Source organism: Neofelis nebulosa, chromosome 3, assembly GCF_028018385.1.
Source record: "Neofelis nebulosa isolate mNeoNeb1 chromosome 3, mNeoNeb1.pri, whole genome shotgun sequence".
In the NCBI taxonomy this organism is placed as follows: Eukaryota; Metazoa; Chordata; class Mammalia; order Carnivora; family Felidae; genus Neofelis; species Neofelis nebulosa.
In genome coordinates this window covers 45,784,356-45,804,510 of record NC_080784.1, presented here as the reverse complement: position 1 = coordinate 45,804,510, position 20,155 = coordinate 45,784,356, and the positions used below count along the sequence as shown (strand labels likewise).

The 20,155-nt window shown below is 45.8% G+C and overlaps 2 protein-coding genes across 5 annotated transcripts in view; one reads left to right on the top strand and one right to left on the bottom strand.

Annotated features, from left to right (window-relative positions):
* ASH2L (ASH2 like, histone lysine methyltransferase complex subunit) overlaps positions 1-7,499 on the top strand; it is a 32,021-nt gene extending 24,522 nt beyond the window's left edge. For 3 of the 4 annotated variants that reach the window (XM_058720687.1, XM_058720688.1, XM_058720690.1), the window contains 4 exons: positions 4,364-4,456; positions 5,749-5,847; positions 6,604-6,663; positions 6,758-7,499. In XM_058720687.1, the coding sequence (XP_058576670.1) occupies positions 4,364-4,456; positions 5,749-5,847; positions 6,604-6,663; positions 6,758-6,865 (360 nt within the window). In that variant the 3' untranslated portion in view covers positions 6,866-7,499. The remainder of the gene's footprint in view (positions 1-4,363; positions 4,457-5,748; positions 5,848-6,603; positions 6,664-6,757) is intronic. The other variant, XM_058720689.1, reaches the window with a different exon arrangement.
* A 2,498-nt stretch (positions 7,500-9,997) lies between these two features.
* Positions 9,998-15,013, bottom strand: STAR (steroidogenic acute regulatory protein). The gene is made up of 7 exons (XM_058720691.1): positions 14,943-15,013; positions 13,460-13,573; positions 13,004-13,131; positions 12,209-12,367; positions 11,889-12,073; positions 11,226-11,319; positions 9,998-10,731 (listed from the first exon to the last, which is right to left on the bottom strand). Exons 1-7 carry the CDS (start codon positions 15,004-15,006, stop codon positions 10,618-10,620), a joined length of 858 nt encoding a protein of 285 aa, XP_058576674.1. The 5' UTR covers positions 15,007-15,013; the 3' UTR covers positions 9,998-10,617.
* Positions 15,014-20,155: the final 5,142 nt, after the last annotated feature.

The following is a 20,155-nucleotide window of genomic DNA, read 5'->3' as shown; positions in this document are numbered from 1 at the left end:
CTAGATTCTACCTTAACCTGTTATCTGTTCATTCTTCCATCCATCCATCCATCCATCCATCCACCCATCTTGTTTTAATGCACTTCAGAAAATATTACAGCCATCAACATACCTCACCAGCGGGGGGGGGGGGGGAAGGGGGAGGGGGCGCCTGGGTGCCTCAGTCAGTTAAACATCCAGTTCTTGATTTCAGCTCAGGTCATGATCTCACAGTTTGTGGGCTCTATGCTGAGTGTGGAGCCTGCTTGGGATTCTCTCTCTCTGCCCCTCCCCCACTCACACTTGTGAGTGTGAGTGCTTGTGTGTGTGCGTGCACGCTCTCTCTCAAAATAAATGAACTTTAAAAATATGTATACATCACCTGCGCCCAAGTACAAGATACATATCATTAGCTAGAGTTCAACCTTTATTTATTTATTTATTTTGATACAAAATTTACATAAAATGAAATGTATAAGTTTTAAATGTATATTCACTGAGTTTTGAGTTTGGCCCAAACCCCTAAGGAGACAGTAGAATCTTATCACCCCAAGAAGTTCCCTCATGCTCTTTCCCAGTCAGTCCCAACTGCCATCTCTACAGAGCCAACCATTCTTGAAATGTTTTTCCCTATCATAATTCTATTCCATTAGTTTTGTTTGTTCTTAAACTTATTTTATAAATGGAACCATGCAGTACATAATCTTTTGGGTTTTGGGATTTTTTGTGATTGTTGTTTTAAATGTTTATTTTGTGAGAGAGAGCATGTGAGGAAGGGGCATTATCTATTTTCCCATTTTTTCTAGGTTTATTGATTATAGTTGACATATAATTATCCATTTTCCTATTTTTAGAAAATTTTTAAATTCCATTATAATTAGCATACAGTGTTACATTTGTTTTAAGTGTGTAATATAGTAATTAAAAAATTCCATACAGGGGAGCCTGGGTGGCTCAGTCAGTTAAGTGTCCGACTTCGGCTCAGGTCATGATCTCGTAGCTCATGGGTTTGAGCCCCACGTCAGGCTCTGCACTGACCCTGCGGAGCCTACCTGGGATTCTCTCTTTCTCCCTCTCTCTCTGCCCCTCCCTAGTTTGCCCACACTTTTTCTGTCTCAAAATAAATAAATAAACTTAAAAAAAAAAAAAGAAAGAAAAATTCAGTATATTATTTAGTGCTCATCATGATGAGTATACTCTTAATCCCCTTCACATGTTCCTTTTTTTTGTTTTTTTATTTTTTGTTTTCCCCCTTCACATATTTCACACATTCGTCCCCCACCCCCACCTCTGGTAACCACCAGTTCTCTAGAGTTAAGAGTCTTTTTTTGTGTTTGTCTCTTTTCTTCTTTGTTCATTTGTTTTGTGTCTTAGATTCCACATATGAGTGAAATCATACGGTATTTGTCTTTCTCTGACTGATTACTTTCACTTAGCATTATACCCTCTAGATCCATCCATGTTGTTGCAAATGGCAGAATTTTATTTTTTATGACTAATATCCCATTGTATGTATATACCATATCTCCTTTATCCATTCATCTATAGATGGATACTTGGGTTACTTCCATAATTTGGCTATTGTAAATAATGCTTCACTAAATATAAGTGTTCATGTATCTTTTGAAAATATCCAGTAATGGGATTACTGGATTGTATGGTTCCATTTTCCTATTGATGGACACTTGGACTGTTTCAAGTTTGGGGCTATTATGAATTAAGTTGCGATGTACATTCTTGTACAAATGTCTTTGTAAACATGTTTTCATTTCTTTGGGTCAAAGGGTAGTTATAGATTTAGTTTTAGAAGAAATTGACAGACTTTCCATTCCCACCTGTGATGTAAGGTCATTTTAGTTGCTTCACATTCTTGTCACCATTTGTTGTTTGCCAACTTAATTGTAGCCATTTTGATGGGTGCCTAGTATAGTGTCCCATTATGGTTTAAATTAGCGTTTCTTTGATGACTAATGCTGGTGAGCAGGTTGTCATGTGCTACTAGCCATTCATCTATTTTCTTTTGTAAAGTTTCTTTTCAAATATTTTGCCTTTTTTTTTTTTTTTTTTAATTTTTTTTTTTCAATGTTTTTTATTTATTTTTTGGGACAGAGAGAGACAGAGCATGAACGGGGGAGGGGCAGAGAGAGAGGGAGACACAGAATCGGAAACAGGCTCCAGGCTCCGAGCCATCAGCCCAGAGCCTGACGCGGGGCTCGAACTCACGGACCGCGAGATCGTGACCTGGCTGAAGTCGGACGCTTAACCGACTGCGCCACCCAGGCGCCCCTAATATTTTGCCTTTTTAAAAAGAATCAGGTTGTTTATCTTTTTTTATAGAGTTGTGGAGTTTTTTAAAATATATTCTGGATTACGGTCCTTGGTTAAAAATTATTTTTGGGGGCTCCTGGGTGGCTCAGTCAGTTGAGCATCCAACGTCAGCTCAGGTCATGATCTCACGGTTCCTGAGTTTGAGCCCCATATCCAGCTCGCTGCTGTCAGCACAGAGCCCACTTCAGATCAGTCCTCTGTCCCCTTCTCCCTCTGCCCCTCCCCTGCTCACTCTCTCTCAAGAACGAATACACATTACAAAAAATGACTTTTTAAAAAAATTTTTTCTCCTAGTCTGCGACTTGTTTATTCATTTTCTTAATGGTGTCTTCTGATGAACTGACATTTTTAATTTTTATGAAATCTGTCAAATTTTTTTTATAGTTCTATTGCTTTCTATAAGTTAACAATTCTTTGCCTACTCCCCACTCATGAAGATAGTCCATGTTTTCCTTTGAAAACATGGTTTTAGCTTTTACATTTAGATCTTTGATTCACCACGAATTACTTTTTGTATATGGTGTAAAGTAGAGATGAAGCTTAATTTTTTTTCCACATGGATGGGTGTGGTTTTTTTTAAATTTTTTTTAAATTTTCTTATTTATTTTTGAGAGAGAGCAAACAGAGGAGGGACAGAGAGAGAGACACAAACTGAAGCAGGCTCCAGGCTCTGAGCTGTCCACACAGAGGCTGATGTGGGGCTCAAACCCACATCATGAGTTCATGAGAACCATGAGATCATGACCTGAGCCGAAGTTGGACGCCCAACCGACTGAGCCACCCAGGTGCCTCATATGGGCATCAGTTTTTGAAAATTTTTTCTCTCAATTCTTTGGTGCCCTTTGTGAAAATCAGATGACTTTTTGGGGTCTTGCTTTGCCCTTTTTTTTTTTTTTTTAATTTTTTAATGTTTGTTTATTTTTGAGACAGAGACAGAGATCACAGTGTGAGTGGGGGGTGGGGGGGGGGGCAGAGAGAGAGGGAGGGCAGAATCTGAAGCAGGCTCCAGGCTCTGAGCTGTCAGCACAGAGCCTGATGTGGGGCTCAAACCCATGAACTGTGAGATCATCACTTGAGCCAAAGTCAATCACTTAACCAACTGAGCCACCCAGGTGCCCTGAATCAGATGGTTTTATAAGTAGAATGCAGACGTTTAGCTTTTGGGCTCTCTAGTCCATTGATCTATTTGTTGATCTTTATGCCAGTACCACACTGTCTTAATTATTGTAGTTTTAGAGTCAGTCTTTAAATTGGGTAGTATCAGTCCTTTTTGCTTCTTTGTGTTTTTGTCTGATGTGGGGTTTTTTGTTTGATTTTAATTTTGAAGATAATAATATATGCCTAGACATTCTGGAAGGATACAAGGCCACTGGAGCAGAGATCCCTTTTGGCAAAGAGAAACTAAGTGTTGAGGGACATGGGGAGAGGTAGAAAACTTTCATGTTCTTGTATATCTCTTGAATTTTTTTTTTACTATGCTTAATATATGTATGTGCTAGAGATTAAAATTTTTAAAAGTTAATGTCATATATTTCCCTGGGAGTGAATAGTTAGGCTCTTGGGAACCAACAAGGAAGGGGTGACCCAGAGGCCCACCTATAGGAGAAACAGGTAGGGAACTAGGAGGGAATGAATTGGCCCTAAAAAAAATGTTTTTATAGAATAGGAGATTTTAGGCCCAGTAAGGTTGTCATTTCTTTCACTGAGATTACCGAGGGGGAAAAAAAACTGAATTATTTTTAACTTAATGGGTATTTTTGTTGTGATGAAAGTATATATATATGTGTATGTATTTCCTCACAAATCTTAGAAAATGTCTTTTTTTGAAAATGTTTAGCAAGTATGTGCCATCTGGTATTTTTTAAGAAGCACATAGTTGTTTAAAATCTAGCAAAGCTAACCCTGCATAGATTTTTAATTTCTGTTGCAAAACACAAGGACTCAGTGCTACTTGTCTGAAATTGCCTTTTTTTTTTTTTTTTTTTAAATTTCATGATGATGTAGCTGATGCTTCAATGTTCCCTTTTTTCCCTTTCCTTCTTTCTTGGTTTTCAAGGCTTTGATAAAGTTCAAGAGTTATTTGTATTTTGAGGAAAAAGACTTTGTGGATAAAGCAGAGAAGAGCCTAAAGCAGACCCCCCATAGTGAGGTAAGTCGGTGAGTCATGATCATAAAAATGTCAGAACTAGAAAACTTTGAAGATTGGGACCAGGCTCCTAATTATAAAAGTGAGGAAAGTGAGGCCCAAAGAGGACTGAAGGGGTATGTGCTATGAGAGCTCGCCAGCCACAGAGCAAGCTCCCTCTCCTGCCTGCTGTGATTGTGGGACCAGATCGCTCTTCCTGTGTCACCATCCCACTTTCAGAGAGATGATCGGTGTTCTTCTAGGGACAGTCTCCAGTGCAAAGGGTAAAAGCAGCAGCCTAATAAGGAAATCCATATGCGATTGAGGAAGCAAGGCAGAGATATTTCTTCTGCTCAGGAAGTATCAAGTACAGAGGGAGGAACACTGAATAGAAGAGGAGGGGACCTTGCTCTGTGACCCAGAGGCAGCAGGAGCTGTAATGGCTTAGTTAGTTCCTCTAGAACTTTCTCTACTTCCCCTTTCCAAGGTTGTTGGCCAAAGTCGTACCATAAATACAGTCTGGCCCAAAATAGGAGAAGGGGTGGAAGAAAATTTTGAGCTGGAAACACTGTTCCCTAAAAATGCTGTGATCGCTGGCGAGGACAGTAATAGAAGCTAATGTAGGAGAAAATAAAGTAGGCTTCCAGTTGTTTTTAGGGGAGAAAATAGTAAAGGGAAACAGTTAATGGACCTAGGGTGATACAGCCAGAAAATCCAGCCCAGGAGAAGACAGCTCTTGCTGGGAAGAACAGGCAGAGAAAGTTACTTGAAAAAAGGGGGTCTTTTCTGAAGTCCATATGTAGTGATTAAGAGAGGATATTCAGAGTAATTTCCAGACAGAAAGGACAAAGAAAATGAGGATTCAGAAACTTAGAGGATCTGAAGAGATTTTCAAAGTAGAAATGCAGAAGTGAGAATCTGATGCAAAGGAAGGGATCAAATAAATAAGCTTAAGTAGGTACGGTTCTGAGGAATCGGCAGAAGACCAGTTTGTTTTTTATACAGATAGTATAACGAATAATAGAAAGAATGCTTTGGTACAGGTAATGTAGGAATTCCGAAGCAAATAAACCTAAAGACCACCATTTACATGGTGCATATAAATATGCTCTGAAAAAGCTGAAGATCAGCTAGATTGGTGCATGTAAATACGCCCTAAAAATGTAAGAAGACGTTATTACACCAGCTGTATGCTCTTCTGAGAAGACATCATTACCAGCGTGGTAGCAGTGCTTGTAAAGGGTTCTCCAAGGGAGTTCTTCAGTTTGCTTGTTCTGTTGTTAAATTCTGAAGTAAAACCGTCGTTTTTGTTTCAGATAATATTTTATAAAAACGGTGTCAATCAGGGTGTGGCCTACAAAGATATTTTTGAAGGGGTTTACTTTCCGGCCATCTCACTGTATAAGAGTTGCACGGTATGTATCGTCTGTTCGTCCTGTGAACAGAACTTGAGGGAAATAGGTGAATGGTTGTGATGGATGACCATTGATGTGAATTCTAGAAAGAAATCTGAGTAGCCTAAGAGTGAGATGGGAATGCGTTCCTGTTGTTACTGTTTGTTCCAAAAACAGTTGGGTGTCTTAGGAAGTATTTGCTTGGATAGTTAAAAGATTGTGCAACTAGTGTGCTCCATACTTTGACTTTGAATGTGCTGTACGGTCAATGTCATTGTTCAATGTAAAGGATGTGAAGTATATGCATGCAGAAGTCAGCTTGGTGTTATATGTCATGATAACCCACCATCATTGGTTAGTAAGTGTTGCTTATACCAATCTTTTTTTTAACACGATAAGTATTATGAAGGGTACTATGAAGGGGACTATCATCAGATCCTATTGTGGGGTTTTTTTGCTGTCTGTTTTAAGTGATTTGAAAAGGTAATATCTGGAAATTTACATATACTTTTAGTCTGTCAGTAACCACCACTGGAGTAAGATAAGGAAATCTTCAGGTAATAAACAGAAATCAACAAAAGTCTATTTTATTTACCTAATTTTTGATGGACATTAGGGTGTTGACCACTTTTAGCACTGGTAATCTATATCATTAGTTCCACTTATACCCTGAATATCATAGCTACATTTAAAAATAAAAAGTTCCCAGGTCACATTAAGCTTTTTTTCACTATTTTCCTCTGTTTTCTCCTGTCTGCTTGAATTGATCTATCCCAGGTTTCCATTAACTTTGGACCGTGCTTCAAGTATCCTCCAAAGGATCTCACTTACCGCCCTGTGAGTAACATTCACAGTGCATCCTCAGTATCTCTGCTCCTTCTTGCCATAGTTATTCTGATCACCTCCTTTCTGTTTCTTGTTCCTCCCACAGATGAGTGACATGGGCTGGGGCGCTGTGGTAGAACATACTCTGGCTGATGTCTTATATCATGTGGAAACAGAAGTGGATGGGAGGCGGAGTCCTCCATGGGAACCATGACCAGGTCCCTCTTTCTTTGCAGACATGGACTTGCTGGGGAATAAATTGGGGAGGGAGGCCTGTTTTTGTTTTTTGAACTGTTGCAAACATTCTCCCAAAGATACCGCAGGACACAGCCTGTGCTGTTAGCAAATTAAAAGTGTGGGTGAGACTGGGAGACTCCCTGCTTTTCAACACTCAACACTCTCCCCACTTCTGGTGACTGCTTCTATTTTGTGTGCCATATGCCAACAGCTGCTGACCCCAGGATCCTTTGCGCCCCCTGTGAAACTGGTGCTGTACCACGTATCCCTCCGACCAGGACTAGTTACCTTATTGTATTTTCTAAGGAGTGAATAATCTCGTCTAAGGCACTGACTTATTTAAAGACCTCTCCTTTTGTGGCATTGACTCCATCCTATCGATTTCCAAGGAAGTAGTAGGCCTGTTTCTGAGAACAGCTGAAATCAGTGGCTGTACATTCCAGATCTAAAAGGTCTTTCCTTTTGGTATGGGTTTTTATTCCTTTCGAAATATTTTTGAACACTGGGGTCTCTGAAACTACTAGGTCTCTAGAACTGTAATTGTAAAAAGAACTTGCTTGCAGCTTTAAAAATTAGAAACTCTTCCCAAATAAAACCTGTCTTCAAGTGTGTGTGGCACTCTGCTTCCCTTTCGGGGTGGGTTCCTCTTGGTGACGGGGATAGCGATGTGGGCAGTGAGGAAGGGAGCCAGCACAGTGGGAGGGAGGCGGGTTTCTGACTCTATCCCAACCCCTCTTCTCCTGCTTCCATCCTCTCTAGCCAGCTCAGCCACCCTTTTTCTCCAGTGGAAGTCACCTCAAAGAGATGAACAAGAGTTTAAAAGGGTTAATGGTGTCCCTCCAGCATTTCCCTTTGAATGTGTATGCTAATGTGTGCACGTTGTTTTCTTGCCTTACTTACCTTCCTTCCAAATACGTGACGATTCAGAATACTAAAAACTGGAATGTAAGAACGAGCCTTCCCTTGAGCTCCCTTATGGCTTCCCTGTCCCCCTTTTTAATACGTCAGTGACAACGCAGCCTCCCAGGAATTTCCCAAATTTCATGTGACTATAGGTACCTTAACTTGGTAGCTTTGACTAATAGATTTGTCTCCTAATGAACCATCCAGGCTATTTTGGCCATTCCACATCTCTTAACAGGAAACCTAACAGAATCAGTGTGATTGTAGGCTGAAGGCTCAGCCTGCCACCGCTGGACACCCATTCATTCGTGGCCGGTCTTAGAGGGCAGACTTGGTCATAAAGCTGGACCATCAGAGTTTGAAGAACTCTAAGAGAATGAGGGTAGTGTTCTGTAGAGGAAGTTGGAGGTAAATTCTTTGTAACATAAATTACCACGTATTTTATTACTTGTACACCCACTCTCCATTTGATAAAATTTCTGTACATTGGATCTTCATAAATCAGGTTACAGAAATTATGATGTTGCCTATTTATATTTCATATTCAAAAGTGTGTGTGTGTGTGTGTGTGTTTTGAGAAGGTTCATTTGAAGGACTCACAGAATACCCACTCTCCATGGAGTCCTCTATAAAATGGTGTCAGTGAGCATATCATCACTGACCACTTACTTTATTCCAACATAAAATTAAACAAGTGGGGAAGTGGCTCCCAGTCCCCTCAAAGACACAGTTGCATGGTTTGGAGAAGGCAAATTTTAACTGAGCTCCAAACGGTGGTGTGCAGCAAGAAAGCCCATTTCCTTGCTTCCAGCCTGCTCTTTTTTGAAATCAGTGTGTATCACTTTACACATCTTTAGATGGTCATTTTCCCTTACTTAGCTGGGGGTGGAGGATAGTCTGTTCTAGAAATACTTTCTACAGCTCTGAGGCTCCCTGGTAAATAATAATTTGGTCTGTGCTAAAAAATAGACTACTCTATGAGATAAGAATAAATAAGAAGAAACACTTCTACCAGATATAAAATTTCAGTACCTCCATAAATATGAGCATTCCCATGACTGCTAACCTGTTTAGTTAACAAGCCGGGGCTCTGTTTCTGGACGGTTTAAATCATCAGTGCTGTTATAACTAGAATGGAAAAGTTTCAAGTGGTAATGGCTGGCTTTTCATCCTACTCGCACTTCTTAGCAAAGTAATCCCACCCCAATCTATATTTTGAAAGCATAAATTCTCTGAATCTTGAAAGGGGAATTTGCTCTCACCATATTCCCTCTTTTGGCCTTCTCTCAAAATAGTAAAACAGTGACCTGTTAAAAGCCGTGAAATTGGCAGCCCTGAGCCAAGCTGGAAGCAGATGTAATTGAGTGAACTGAAGATTCAGTTTCCAAGGCACATGGGTGGCTCGGTAGGTAAAGTGTCCAACTTCAGTTCAGGTCATGATCTTGCAGTTTGTGAGTTCGAGGCCAATGTCAGGCTCTGCCCTGACAGTGTGGAACCGGCTTGGGAGTCTCCCTCTCTCTCTCTGCCCCTGTCTCTCTCTCTCTCTCTCTCTCTCTCTCTCTCTCTCTCTCTCTCTCTCAGAATAAATAAGTAAACCTTACAGATTCAGTTCCCTTGTTAGGTGTCAACATTCACAGAAGGGAAAATAATAAAATTTGTTTTTGTTTATCTTAGTAATATCATTAATTTTCTTCATTTGGTACCATCCTATCTTTTAATTACATAAATAAAAATCCTCAGTCATCACCTTCATCTTGCAATGCCTGTCAGCTACCAGTTCTAGAGTTCTTTTAAGAATTGATTTAGGCTTGGAGCACCTGGGTGGTTCTGTCGGTAAGCATCCGACTATTGATTTCAGCTCAGGTCATGATCTTGGGGTTCGTGAGTTCGAGCCCTACATCAGGCTCTGCACTGAGCCTGCTTGGGATTCTCTCTCTGCCACTCCTGCTCTCTCTCTCTAAATAAACTTTAAAAAATGGAATTAGGCTTGTGCTTATTGTGGAAATTAAGTACTTATGAAAGATTCTGGCAGCAGATTCTAAATAATTGAGTGACCTACGTCCCCAGTAGTTTTTCCTTTTAATGAGCTCGGGGATCTAGTTTAATTAAAATCTTTGTCCAGGACTCCTTTAGCATGAAGTTGCTATTTACTAGAATGATTTTTTTTTTTTTAAGAGTAGAATTTTTAAACAGGTACAGACTGAAGTTTGCATCTTAGTTACAACTCTTTATTCTGACTGGTGCCCATGGAAGAAATAGGGTAACTAGTTTAATTAGTTGCGTATCTTTTTCAATCAAGAAAACTTAGACTACATTTCTAGAACGCATCTGCTGTGGGGAGTTACTTGGTCTTTGGTGCAGCTCTCTACCTGTTTGGTAGAGGAGCAGAGGGTTGCTGGAGTCCCTTTTGTAAGACCCCACACACACTGCCTGCGGGGAATGGAGCTCTTGAGCCCCTAAAGTATGAGGTCCCAGTCCTTGTACTTACACCCTCTGCACCCTGTGTCAGCTAGTAGCATTTTATAAAGATGTTTTTAAATAGATGTGTAAGGGCCCAGAAGGAAGTTTTACAAATATTTTAGAGCCCTTAACCTTCATTTCAGAGCTAATCATTGAATAGAGTTAGAAAGCTCTTTCTCTTAAAAGCTCTGTCCCCATTTTCTTGGTCCTAAAATTTTGCCAGTCCCAGCATCCTAAATATACTCCAGCCCATTCCACAGTCCCCGGATGAAGAGCTTAAACAGACTTGTAGGCTTCTAGCAGGGATCTCTCTGAAGGGCATGCGAGCCAGTGTGCTAGAAACAGTTGGAAGCAGCAGGCTGGTCCTTAACACCTGGCGTCAGGAGCGGGGCTGGACTCCAGGTGCTTGCGCAGGTGGTTGGCAAAGTCCACCTGGGTCTGTGATAAGACCTGGTTGATGATCGTCTTTGGCAGCCATCCCTAGAGTAGAAGATAGAAGAATTTGGCCACCTTGTGGGTGATGTTCCCCTGTAGACACCTCTGTACCCTGTCACAAACATGGATTGCTTGGGGCTTGGTCTTCCAGCTCTGTTTATAGGTGTGACCTTGGAGTTGACCCGGGAGGACTGCCCTACTGCCCTGCTGTGTCATGACCATGTAAGAACAGTCAATTGTGTCAAGACAAAGGTCAATTGTGTGACCCTGAGCTAGCAACCATATCTTTGGGGGCCTAAGTTTCCTTCTTTCCAAACAGGCAACTACAGAGTTGAAATTTGATATGAGGTAAAAGGGAGCTATTGTAGTCTGTGGAGATGATGGAATAGCAGGCCAATACTCAAGCCTCGTCCTTCTCCCAACATTCTGTCTCTCAAAATGGAGGAGGGTTTTTCCTGTTCTTGCAGGATCACGTGGGAGGGTAAGAGTCAGTTTTTCTCCCCACCCCCTACCCACTAGCCACCTCTTGTGCCCCTCACCTTGAGGTCAATACTGAGCAGCCACGTGAGTTTGGTCTTCGAGGGACTTCCAGCCAGGGGACGGAGCACCATGCAAGTGGGACCATGCTCTCCTCTGGCAAATGGAGAGCAGTCCAGTCAGGAGGACAAGGCAGAATGCTCTTTTTATGCTGACCAGTTATACGAGCCACACTTCTCTGGTACCTTGTCTTTTCTAAGTCTCAGAACTATTTTGTCAAGGGTGATAAACTTAACAGTTGGCCTGGTTACCAGCTCACCGGAACACATGCTGGTTGGGGCTGGAGCCTGAAGGCCCCCTGTGGTCCCTGTGAGTTGCCGGATGCCAGGGAAAGGGTCCCGGGTGATGGGTGCGGCCCCTCACAAACAGCAGCTGTGTTCTAAGCAGTATGGCTTGCATTTCAGTCGCCAGGATGGCCAGACCTGAGCGTACCAGCTAAACCTCAGCCCTACCTCATGTTTTAGAAAATTATTAAGGTTCTTAAACTTTCTAGGAAGGTTGGTTAGGGCCAAACTTGTCTTCCTCCATATTCCTGTGCAAAAGACAGTTGAAGGTAGGGACCAAGGACTGGTTTCTTGGAGCCGAGGATTCATCACACCCTCGCTGGGCACGTGCCCACAAGCCTGCGTGAGGGAAGAGAGGTTTTGGGCGACTGCCAGTATTACCTGATGATGCCTTTCTGCTCGGGCATCTCACCGAAACACGTGGCCGTGCCAGCCAGCACGCAGGTGGAGCCTCGGCGCTTAGTGCAGCGCACACTCACAAAGTCCCGGGGCCCCACGAGGTTTCCTGCTGATTCTGCAGCCAACTCGTGGGTGATGACTGTATCTTTTCCAATCTTCTGCAGGACCTACCAGGCCACGGGGAGCCAGATCATTAGCCAGTGCTGGGGCTAAGGCACCACCCACAGCTTGCAACCTTTTTGGCACACCTTTCAGACTGGGCTCCCATGGGTTCCTGCCACCCACACCTGGACTCTCCTCACCTTAATCTCCTTGATGTTCGGGTTCCACTCTCCCATCGCTTCCATGTGCTCCACAAGCTCTTCATAAAGCCTCTCCATGGGCTGGTCCACCACCACCTCCAACCGGAACACCTTGCCCATATCTGGGACCACTTTACTCAGTACCGTGTCCCCATTTGCCTGTCAGGGAGAAAAAAAGGAGCTTCAGGATAAAGTTTACAGAAAAATATTCCTAGGCAGGAATGACAAGGACAGGCAAGGCAGGAAGGGGAACAGCACAAAGAACTCTAAGCATGAGGAAGCCTAAAATTACTTCTTCTAAGACAGTTGGTCATCTTTCCCGCCATGAGCCTCATACATCTGCTGAAACCTTGAGCAGTGACCTGCCTGCTTCTGGACCCTTGTTTCTTGGTGGTAAATGTGGGTAGGTCCAACTGAAAAGGTCCCCCTACCTGACCTCAGAAGCTCAAATTTCCTGAGCAAAACAAAACTGGAAGCAGGAAACTCTGGTCTACAACCAGCTCATTACGTACACACAGTATTGGGTGGGATCTTAAGGATGTTTTCAGTCCTCATTTTACACCAGAAAGATGTAGAGACCCTTAGGGCACTGCTGGGCCTGGATCCCCGATTTCCTGACTCCCAAACTAGTGTCTGCTAACTCAGAACTTGGGAGAAGGAGAGGGTTTACCTGAACTCTGGACACTAGGCAGCATGTAAGTTAAAACCACTTGCTGCGTGAGGCGGGAATTGTGAGAATGGCCTTGAGGATGGCAATGGAACAGTGAGGCACGGGGGTTCCAGGTCCACCCTCACCTGCTGGTTCTCCTTCTTCCAGCCCTCCCGGCTGCTGAGGATGCCCAGGGCCTTCTGCATGGCCTCCTCTCCCTGCTGGATATAGGCCAGCTCCTGGTCACTGTAGAGAGTGTCTTCCAGCTGAGAACCTGGATACACAGCCCAGGAGAGACCGAGCTTGCTTCCATTTCCTTAGCCTGTCCCCCGCCCCCACCTGCCACCCGCGCTTCCATCCTTTGAGTCTGGATCTGCTCTTTCCTTTGAAGAGCCAAGGCCAAAGTCATAGGGTCCGGCCTGCAGGTGAAGTTAGACACACAGCTACAGCTGACAGGGGGTCCGCAGAGCCTTGCACCCCAGTCCCACCCCCTCAAAGTGAGAAAGACCAGCTGAGGGCTAGTTAGGGGGAGGTGGGTCGTGCACAGAGCAATGTACACAAGCTCCTGCCACTGGCACAAGCCCAGAAACGTCAGCACTCACCAAGCAGAGAACTCCGACGCCGAGCCTGGTTAATCCATGCACCCGGGGTCGGGCCCCCTAGTGCCCTCCGGTTCAGCTCCTGGCCGATGGCCAGCATGGCTTGGTGCCTCAGCCCTGCAGAGAGGAGAGAATATTGTTGCGTAGAACAGAGGAATCCCCTTAGAGCAAGATGGTTCCACCCCTTCGTTTTGCCACAGAGGAGGAAACGCATGGAGGGAGAGGTAACTTGCACAGGAACACAGATCCCTGGTGGGGTCTGAATGAGAGCCAGGCCACCTCCACCCAGTGCTGTCACTCTGTGCCAGGCCGCCTTTGGGCCCAGAGTCGGTCTTCCATCTGGGCTGGCCAGGCCTGGTGCTGCCTGGAGGCAGGGGCTGCACCAGAACCTGCTGCAGTTTCCTTCTTGAAAGGGAAAGAAGCTCTGTTCAAACAAGCAGAAAAATCCTGGCTGTGGAAGGAGAATTCAAGACCCCCAGCCCTTGAGGTCTGTGTAGCTGTCAGCAGCTGGGGTCCTTCGCATGAGTAACTGCTCTGCGTGCCACTGGGGTCTGAGCAAGGGATCTTGTTGATCTGGTGGAACAGCCCTACTGCTGGGCCGGGTCTTCTAAGCACGGCTTCCTTCTAAACAGAACCCAGGGGCGCCTGGGTGGGTGGTTCAGTCCAGTTTGGGTTTTGGCTCAGATCATGATCTCACAGTTTGTGAGTTTAAGCCCTGCATTGGGATCCACGCTGACAGTGCAGGGCCTGCTTGGGATTCATTCTCTCTCTCTCTCTCTCTCTCTCTCTCTCTGCCTCTCCACTGGTTGCGTGTTCTCTCTCTCTCTCTCTCTCTCTCTCTCTCTCTCTCTCTCAAAATAAACTTAAAAAAATAAAATAAACGGAAGCCTGTTCAACCCAGGGTAATTGGAAAGGACTTTAGATTGGTTTGTGTACCCCTCAGTGACTGCAGGGGACTGACTAGGATGGCCCTGGGTCCTGATTAGCTCTACCAAACCAGACTTCGGTACCTGGTTCTGCTTCCTCCTTGTAGGATGGGAACACGACTTCCTGCTGCACCCACTTCCTCTCTCTGCCTTGCTCTTCGGGGCCTTCCCCACTTTCTTTTTTTTCTCCTCTCTTCCCTGCCCATGATGTCTCAGGCCTGCCAACACTGCTCGCTGGCGTCAAGGCTCACTCCCACCTCTGCCACTGTGGCTGTGGCTCTCTTGGTACCCTTAGTGCCAATCCAGGCAAAGTTCAAGAAAGATTGGTGCCCCAGAGAGGACAGCACAAGTGACAGAATCCAGAAGAGACGGAGGTGTCTTCATATCCAGGCCAACCATTCAGGTGGGAAAAGGGAGGTCCCAGAAGGTGAGAGATTCGCTCACATTCACCCAACAAGAGGCGCAAGTGAGATGAGCGTGGAGTGGCCGCCACCCCCCCCACACACTGTCCCAGTAACCACATGGCCTCCATGCGGCCAGCCCCTCGCCCCAGAACTCACCCTTCATGTTGCGAACGTGTCTATAGGAGCTCCCAGCGCACAGCTTGAACGTCGCTAGGAGCATTGTTTCCAGGCAAGGTAGCGGTGCTGCTGCCACTGCTGTTGTGGCCTCTGCTCTCGAGGGTGGCTTCTTCCCTCCTTTCCCAGCCGTCAAGGTCTGCCTCTGGGTCCTGCGGCTGTGGCTGCGCCCAGCTGCATGTCCCGTGTCTTAAATGCCCCCCAGCTGAAGGCTGTACTTCATCATCAGGAGATAAAAAAGCCATCACTCGCTATGCAAAGGAAAGGGTCAAGGGCAGAGGGATTGCCTCACGCCATGGCTTTGGCCATTTGCGGGGAGTGGTGGGGGGGAGGCGGGTGCACAGAAAGGAGCAGGGAGGTTGGTGCCAGACTCCACCGGATGGAGCGGGGAGAAAAAGCAGCAGCTGAGGTCAAGGCGGTTTAGAAGAAAGCGTACACCATCCAACTGTGGTTTTCAAAGAGCATGTGAAATCCAGATTTCCAGCCCTTGGCCTCAGAAACTCTAGATCTAACCCAGTCTAGAATTGAGGCTAGAATGCCCGGGTTGCCACGCAGGTATCCTGTGAACTGCACGCTACTCTTTGAGAACCCCTGCCCTGGTCTGGGACGAAGTCTTTTCCCTTTAAGGTTGAACTTGATGTTGCTTTCAAGCCAGATTCACCTGGCAAGAGTATTGGGGGCGAGAGAAGCACACTGGCTTGGCCCCTGGCCCAGGGCCTTCTGTGTGAGAGAGTTCTGTGTCCTAGCACTGCTGTCCGGAGGCAGGGAGGGAAGGCCTGAAAAGTGGGGAGCAGTGGCGGTCCCCACTGGCTCTTGCTGGGTTCCTCACTACAGAAAGATGAAGGGGACAGGACCTGTTCAGGTTGGCCCAGTACCCGGAGCCCCTACAGAACAGTGTCCCACACCCGCCCTGTCAACTCCTCATGGAGAGTGGGAAGGGTCCAGTAATCCAGAGGCCCTTGTCCTGGGCTCCTCTCCGAGCGGTGGCTGCCTGGAGGCCCATTTCTCGAGGCCCACTGTGGGCCCTCTTCCCCTGGGAAACCTTCCTTGACCACCTCAACCTTCTGGAATCGTTTGTTCCTCTGAAGCACACCCTGTCACTACCCCAAGAGGGCTCATCATCTCAGGTCCCCTTTTGTATAACAGTTGGTATGTGTTGGCTTGTCTCTTCTGTGGGACTGTTTCTCCCTGAGGCATGTCCCCTTCCCCGCATCCCACCCCCCCGCCCCCACACTCAGCTTGAGACGGGGCACAGAGCAGGCTGGTGCTTCTCTGTTGGGTGAACAGTTGCAGGGCCGCAGGGGGGGTGGGGTGGGGGCGTAGCTATGTCTTGGGCTTAGGAAACGTGCCTGTAGGCTTCGTTTCCAGCCCCTGTGGCGTCCTGGGGAAGACAACACCAAAGGGATGGGCCTTGGCCTCTGGTTCATCTCTGGCCTGGGTGAGGGGTTGGGGGGGACTTAACCTTTCACAGGCTGGAAAGAGGAGGTGCAGAGGGCATGCGGTAGAAGGGTGCAGAGGGCATGCGGTAGAAGTCGGACACCAGGTACCCAGGCTTCTCCTCTCTGCCTGTACACGTGAGCCCTCATGCACATGTGTACCTCAGTGGAGGTGGTGGGGAGGGGCTTATTATGGACGGGCGGTGCAGAAAATGTTCAAGGCCCTGCTGTTGCCATCCTATGGAGAGTTATAGCCACTGTGAGAGGGTGCAGCTGGGGGTGGGGGGGAGACTTCGGGACTGAGGCACACAGCTGTTGCTGATGTCAGAAGCTGCCACTGACTCAGGGAGGGGTGCTGGTGGCCTCCCAAGGCCAAGGCCCTTTATCCTCCCTCATCCTTTCCAGGACGAATGACTAGTTAACTCTCACTGTCCCTCTGAGCAGTAAGGTGGGGGGACAGGTCTGGAATTACCTCTGGCTCTAGGAGTTGTCTGTGTCTGGCTTTGCTATTTGAGGAGGGCAGAGCCCCCAAGGAAGCAGACCAGGTGGACACAGCAGGCCAGGGAGAGAGGCAGGGCCTGGAGAAGAGAGGACTCCGTTCATTCCTTCAACGCCCCCTTGCTGAGTGTCCACTGTGCACCCGGTGGTCAGGTGGGGAGCCTGGGGGCTGCAGTGGGGAAAGCACAGGTGTCCTACTCTTGGTCCCAGGCCCGCCTCTCGCTTCGTGATTGCGAGCCACTCACTACTTCCATCCGGACTCGCTGATCTGTGAAATGGGGATATGTTTTCTTTTTCTTTTCCTGGGTGTGACCCAGCTGAAATCAGGTGATACGTCAGGAGGCCACAGAGTAAGTCCAGACTTCTTAGCCCAATCTCTGGGCCCTCCAGCTTCACACCCTGGCTGTCTTCTCCGGCAGGGCTCAGCAAGTTCCTCAGGGGCCTGCCCTGTGCGCACCTTCATGGCCAGGTAGCTCACAGCATCACCTCCCCTCAAAGATCCCCCTTGGGCCCCACTCACTCTGCTCTTTAACTAGAATTCAATACTTTTTCCTTTGGGCCCTCTTGGTAAATGTGTAGCACAGTATCAGTAAGACCATTCTCCCCCACATACACCTTTTTAAAGTTATTTGAGTACTTTTCGCTTCACAGCAAAATTGAGAGGAAGGTACAGAGATTTTTCATGTACCCTCTGTCCCCACACGTGCAGGCCCCCCCTTTTTACATGTCTGTAAGCTCCATAAGGACCTGTAAACTCTAGGAGAATTTGGCTCTTTTGCAGGTTCTTGAATCCCCAGCACTTAGCACAGTACTAGATAATGACGAGATCTTGAATCAATGTTTAATGAATGATTAGAAAGCATAGAGTCTGGTACTTTGTAAATTCTCAGTAAATACTGATTTTCTTCTACTTCTTAAGGGTGATCAGCCTGGAAGTGAGGACAAACCCCGGGCTGCTTATAGGGTAAATGCTTATTCAGTATTGAAAAAATGTGGTGTTTTCCTCCATAGGCGCCACTGTGAGAGGGAAGCAGAAAGTTAATGCAAACTTGACTTGTTGGACTTGAGGTAATTATGGGTATAGTCAGTACTTAATTCCTTAATTCAAGTCGGTCACTGGTATTTCACAAGGTATCCTTATTTGATTCTTGTTTTTAAATGAAAGAGGAATCAATTTTATTTCTTTTTTAAAAAAATATTTATTTATTTTTGAGAGACAGAGAGAGAGAGAGACAGAGTACGAGTAGGGGAGGGGCAGAGAGAAGAGGCAGACACAGAATCCAAAGCAGGCTCCAGGCTCTGAGCTGTCAGCACAGGGCCTGATGCGGGGCTTGAACTCACAAACTGCGAGATCATGACTTGAGCCGAAGTCAGACTTTTCACTGACTGAGCCACCCAGGTGCCTCACAAGGTATCCTTATGTGTGCAAAGGAGACTGCTAAGTATCAGTTCATCGAGGGTATGGCATCTATCCCAAGAATCCAGCACATATCAGGTATTGAGCGGATTATAGTAGCTGACGCTGAGCACTCTTTCTGTTCCAGGCACTGTTCTAAGCTCTTTACCCATATTAATTTACTTTATTCTTACAACCACCACCCAAGAGGTTGTTACTATAGTCATACCTATTTTCCAGATGAGGAAATCGAGGCACTGAGGTAAGCAGCTTGACCAAACTTAGACAGCTATGAAGATGCCGGTATGCAAAACCAGACAATCTAGTCTGTGCTTTGTTATACAGCTTAAACTTTTTTTTTTTTTTTTTAAGCTTATTTACTTATTTTGAGAGAGGGAGAGGGAGCACAGGCAGGGGAGGGGCAGAGAGAGAGAGAGAGAATCCCAAGGAGTCTTGCTTTTGTCTGTCAGCGCAGAGTGTTCGATCCCATGAATCGTGAGATCATGACCTGAGCCGAAACCAAGAGTCAGATGCTCAACCAACTGAGCCACCCAGGCACCCCTACAGCTTAACCTTTTAAAATCTCAAGTTTCTCTCTGAAAACCAGGGCCAACTATTAAGTTCTATTTGGTCCCTTGTTTCCCTTTCACTCTCCATCTCCCCTACAGGTGAGCCAGACTTTAGGTCACCTTGCCCAGGGATTTGGGCACAGAAAACAAAGCTTTCTGCCTTTTGGAATAGCTTAATCCAGAAGAGCAAACTGAAGGTGGGTGGGATAAATTTAACCTTCCAGATTTTTTTGACCTGTACACTATTTTAAGAAAATTTTGAATGAGTTGCCAACATAACTATAGCAACAACAGATAGACCAGTGGCTGGCTGCCAGGGGCTGGAAAGGAGGGAGCAGTTAAATTCAAAGGGCCAGGAGTATTGGGTACATAACTATATGCGGTTGTTAAAACTCCTAGGACTGTGTACATTGAAAGAGGGGATTTTACTGTATGTAAACGATACAGCAAAAAATCTGGTCTTAGAGATAAATCCCCAGGCCATCTGGATATCTGACCTTGAAATACACTCAGCACTGAACCCTCGCTCTTCTTTTTGTCCTTGCTAGGGGCTAGTTGGCTGCCCAGAGCAGCCACGGTTGAGGCCATTTTCTACCCCTGGGTTTAGCCAAGTGACAGCAACCACTATTGAGTGGCTGGAATTAGGGGGAAAATTTTTTTCTTTTAAAAAGGGGAATGGGTACAAAAAGGGGAAAAAGAGGCAAAGTGGTGAAGAGAGATAGGAGAAAATAAAAGAAGAACTTGATTTTATTCTCTACTTCCAGAGACCCCAGACAGAACCGGAGAAGCAGAGAGGTAGGGGAGTCCTAACGAAGTGCACCCACCCAGATGAGTAAACAGCCAGCCTCCATTTCCTAGGGTTGGTTTTCTAATTCTTTCAGGCTAGGAGATCAAGGGATGGGATAGGAAAAATTACTTTTGATTTTGGATCACTTAACTGGATACAAGACCTGCTTAGTTGGTAAAAGCAAGCGTCCACCAAGCAGTCTCTTGCTCTTCTTATCTGGGAGCTGCTGGAGGGTGATATGAAAGATGGGGGTGGGGCATGGCAGTTGGGAAGAAGACAGGCTGAAAGAAGAGTATGTTCTTTCCTTCCAGCAACCTTGATGCGTCGTCCCCTACCTGCAACCTCATGTTTCCCTGGGATGCTCTTCCAGACATTTTTACATCAGTTCTCTTCACTCTTCACACTTGGAGGGCTGTAGTCTAAGGTAAGAGCACATCTCCATATTCAGTGTAAGGGTCTCTACTAATCACTCCTGCTGGTTGTTCATTGGCTCCAGCTGTCCACATGTT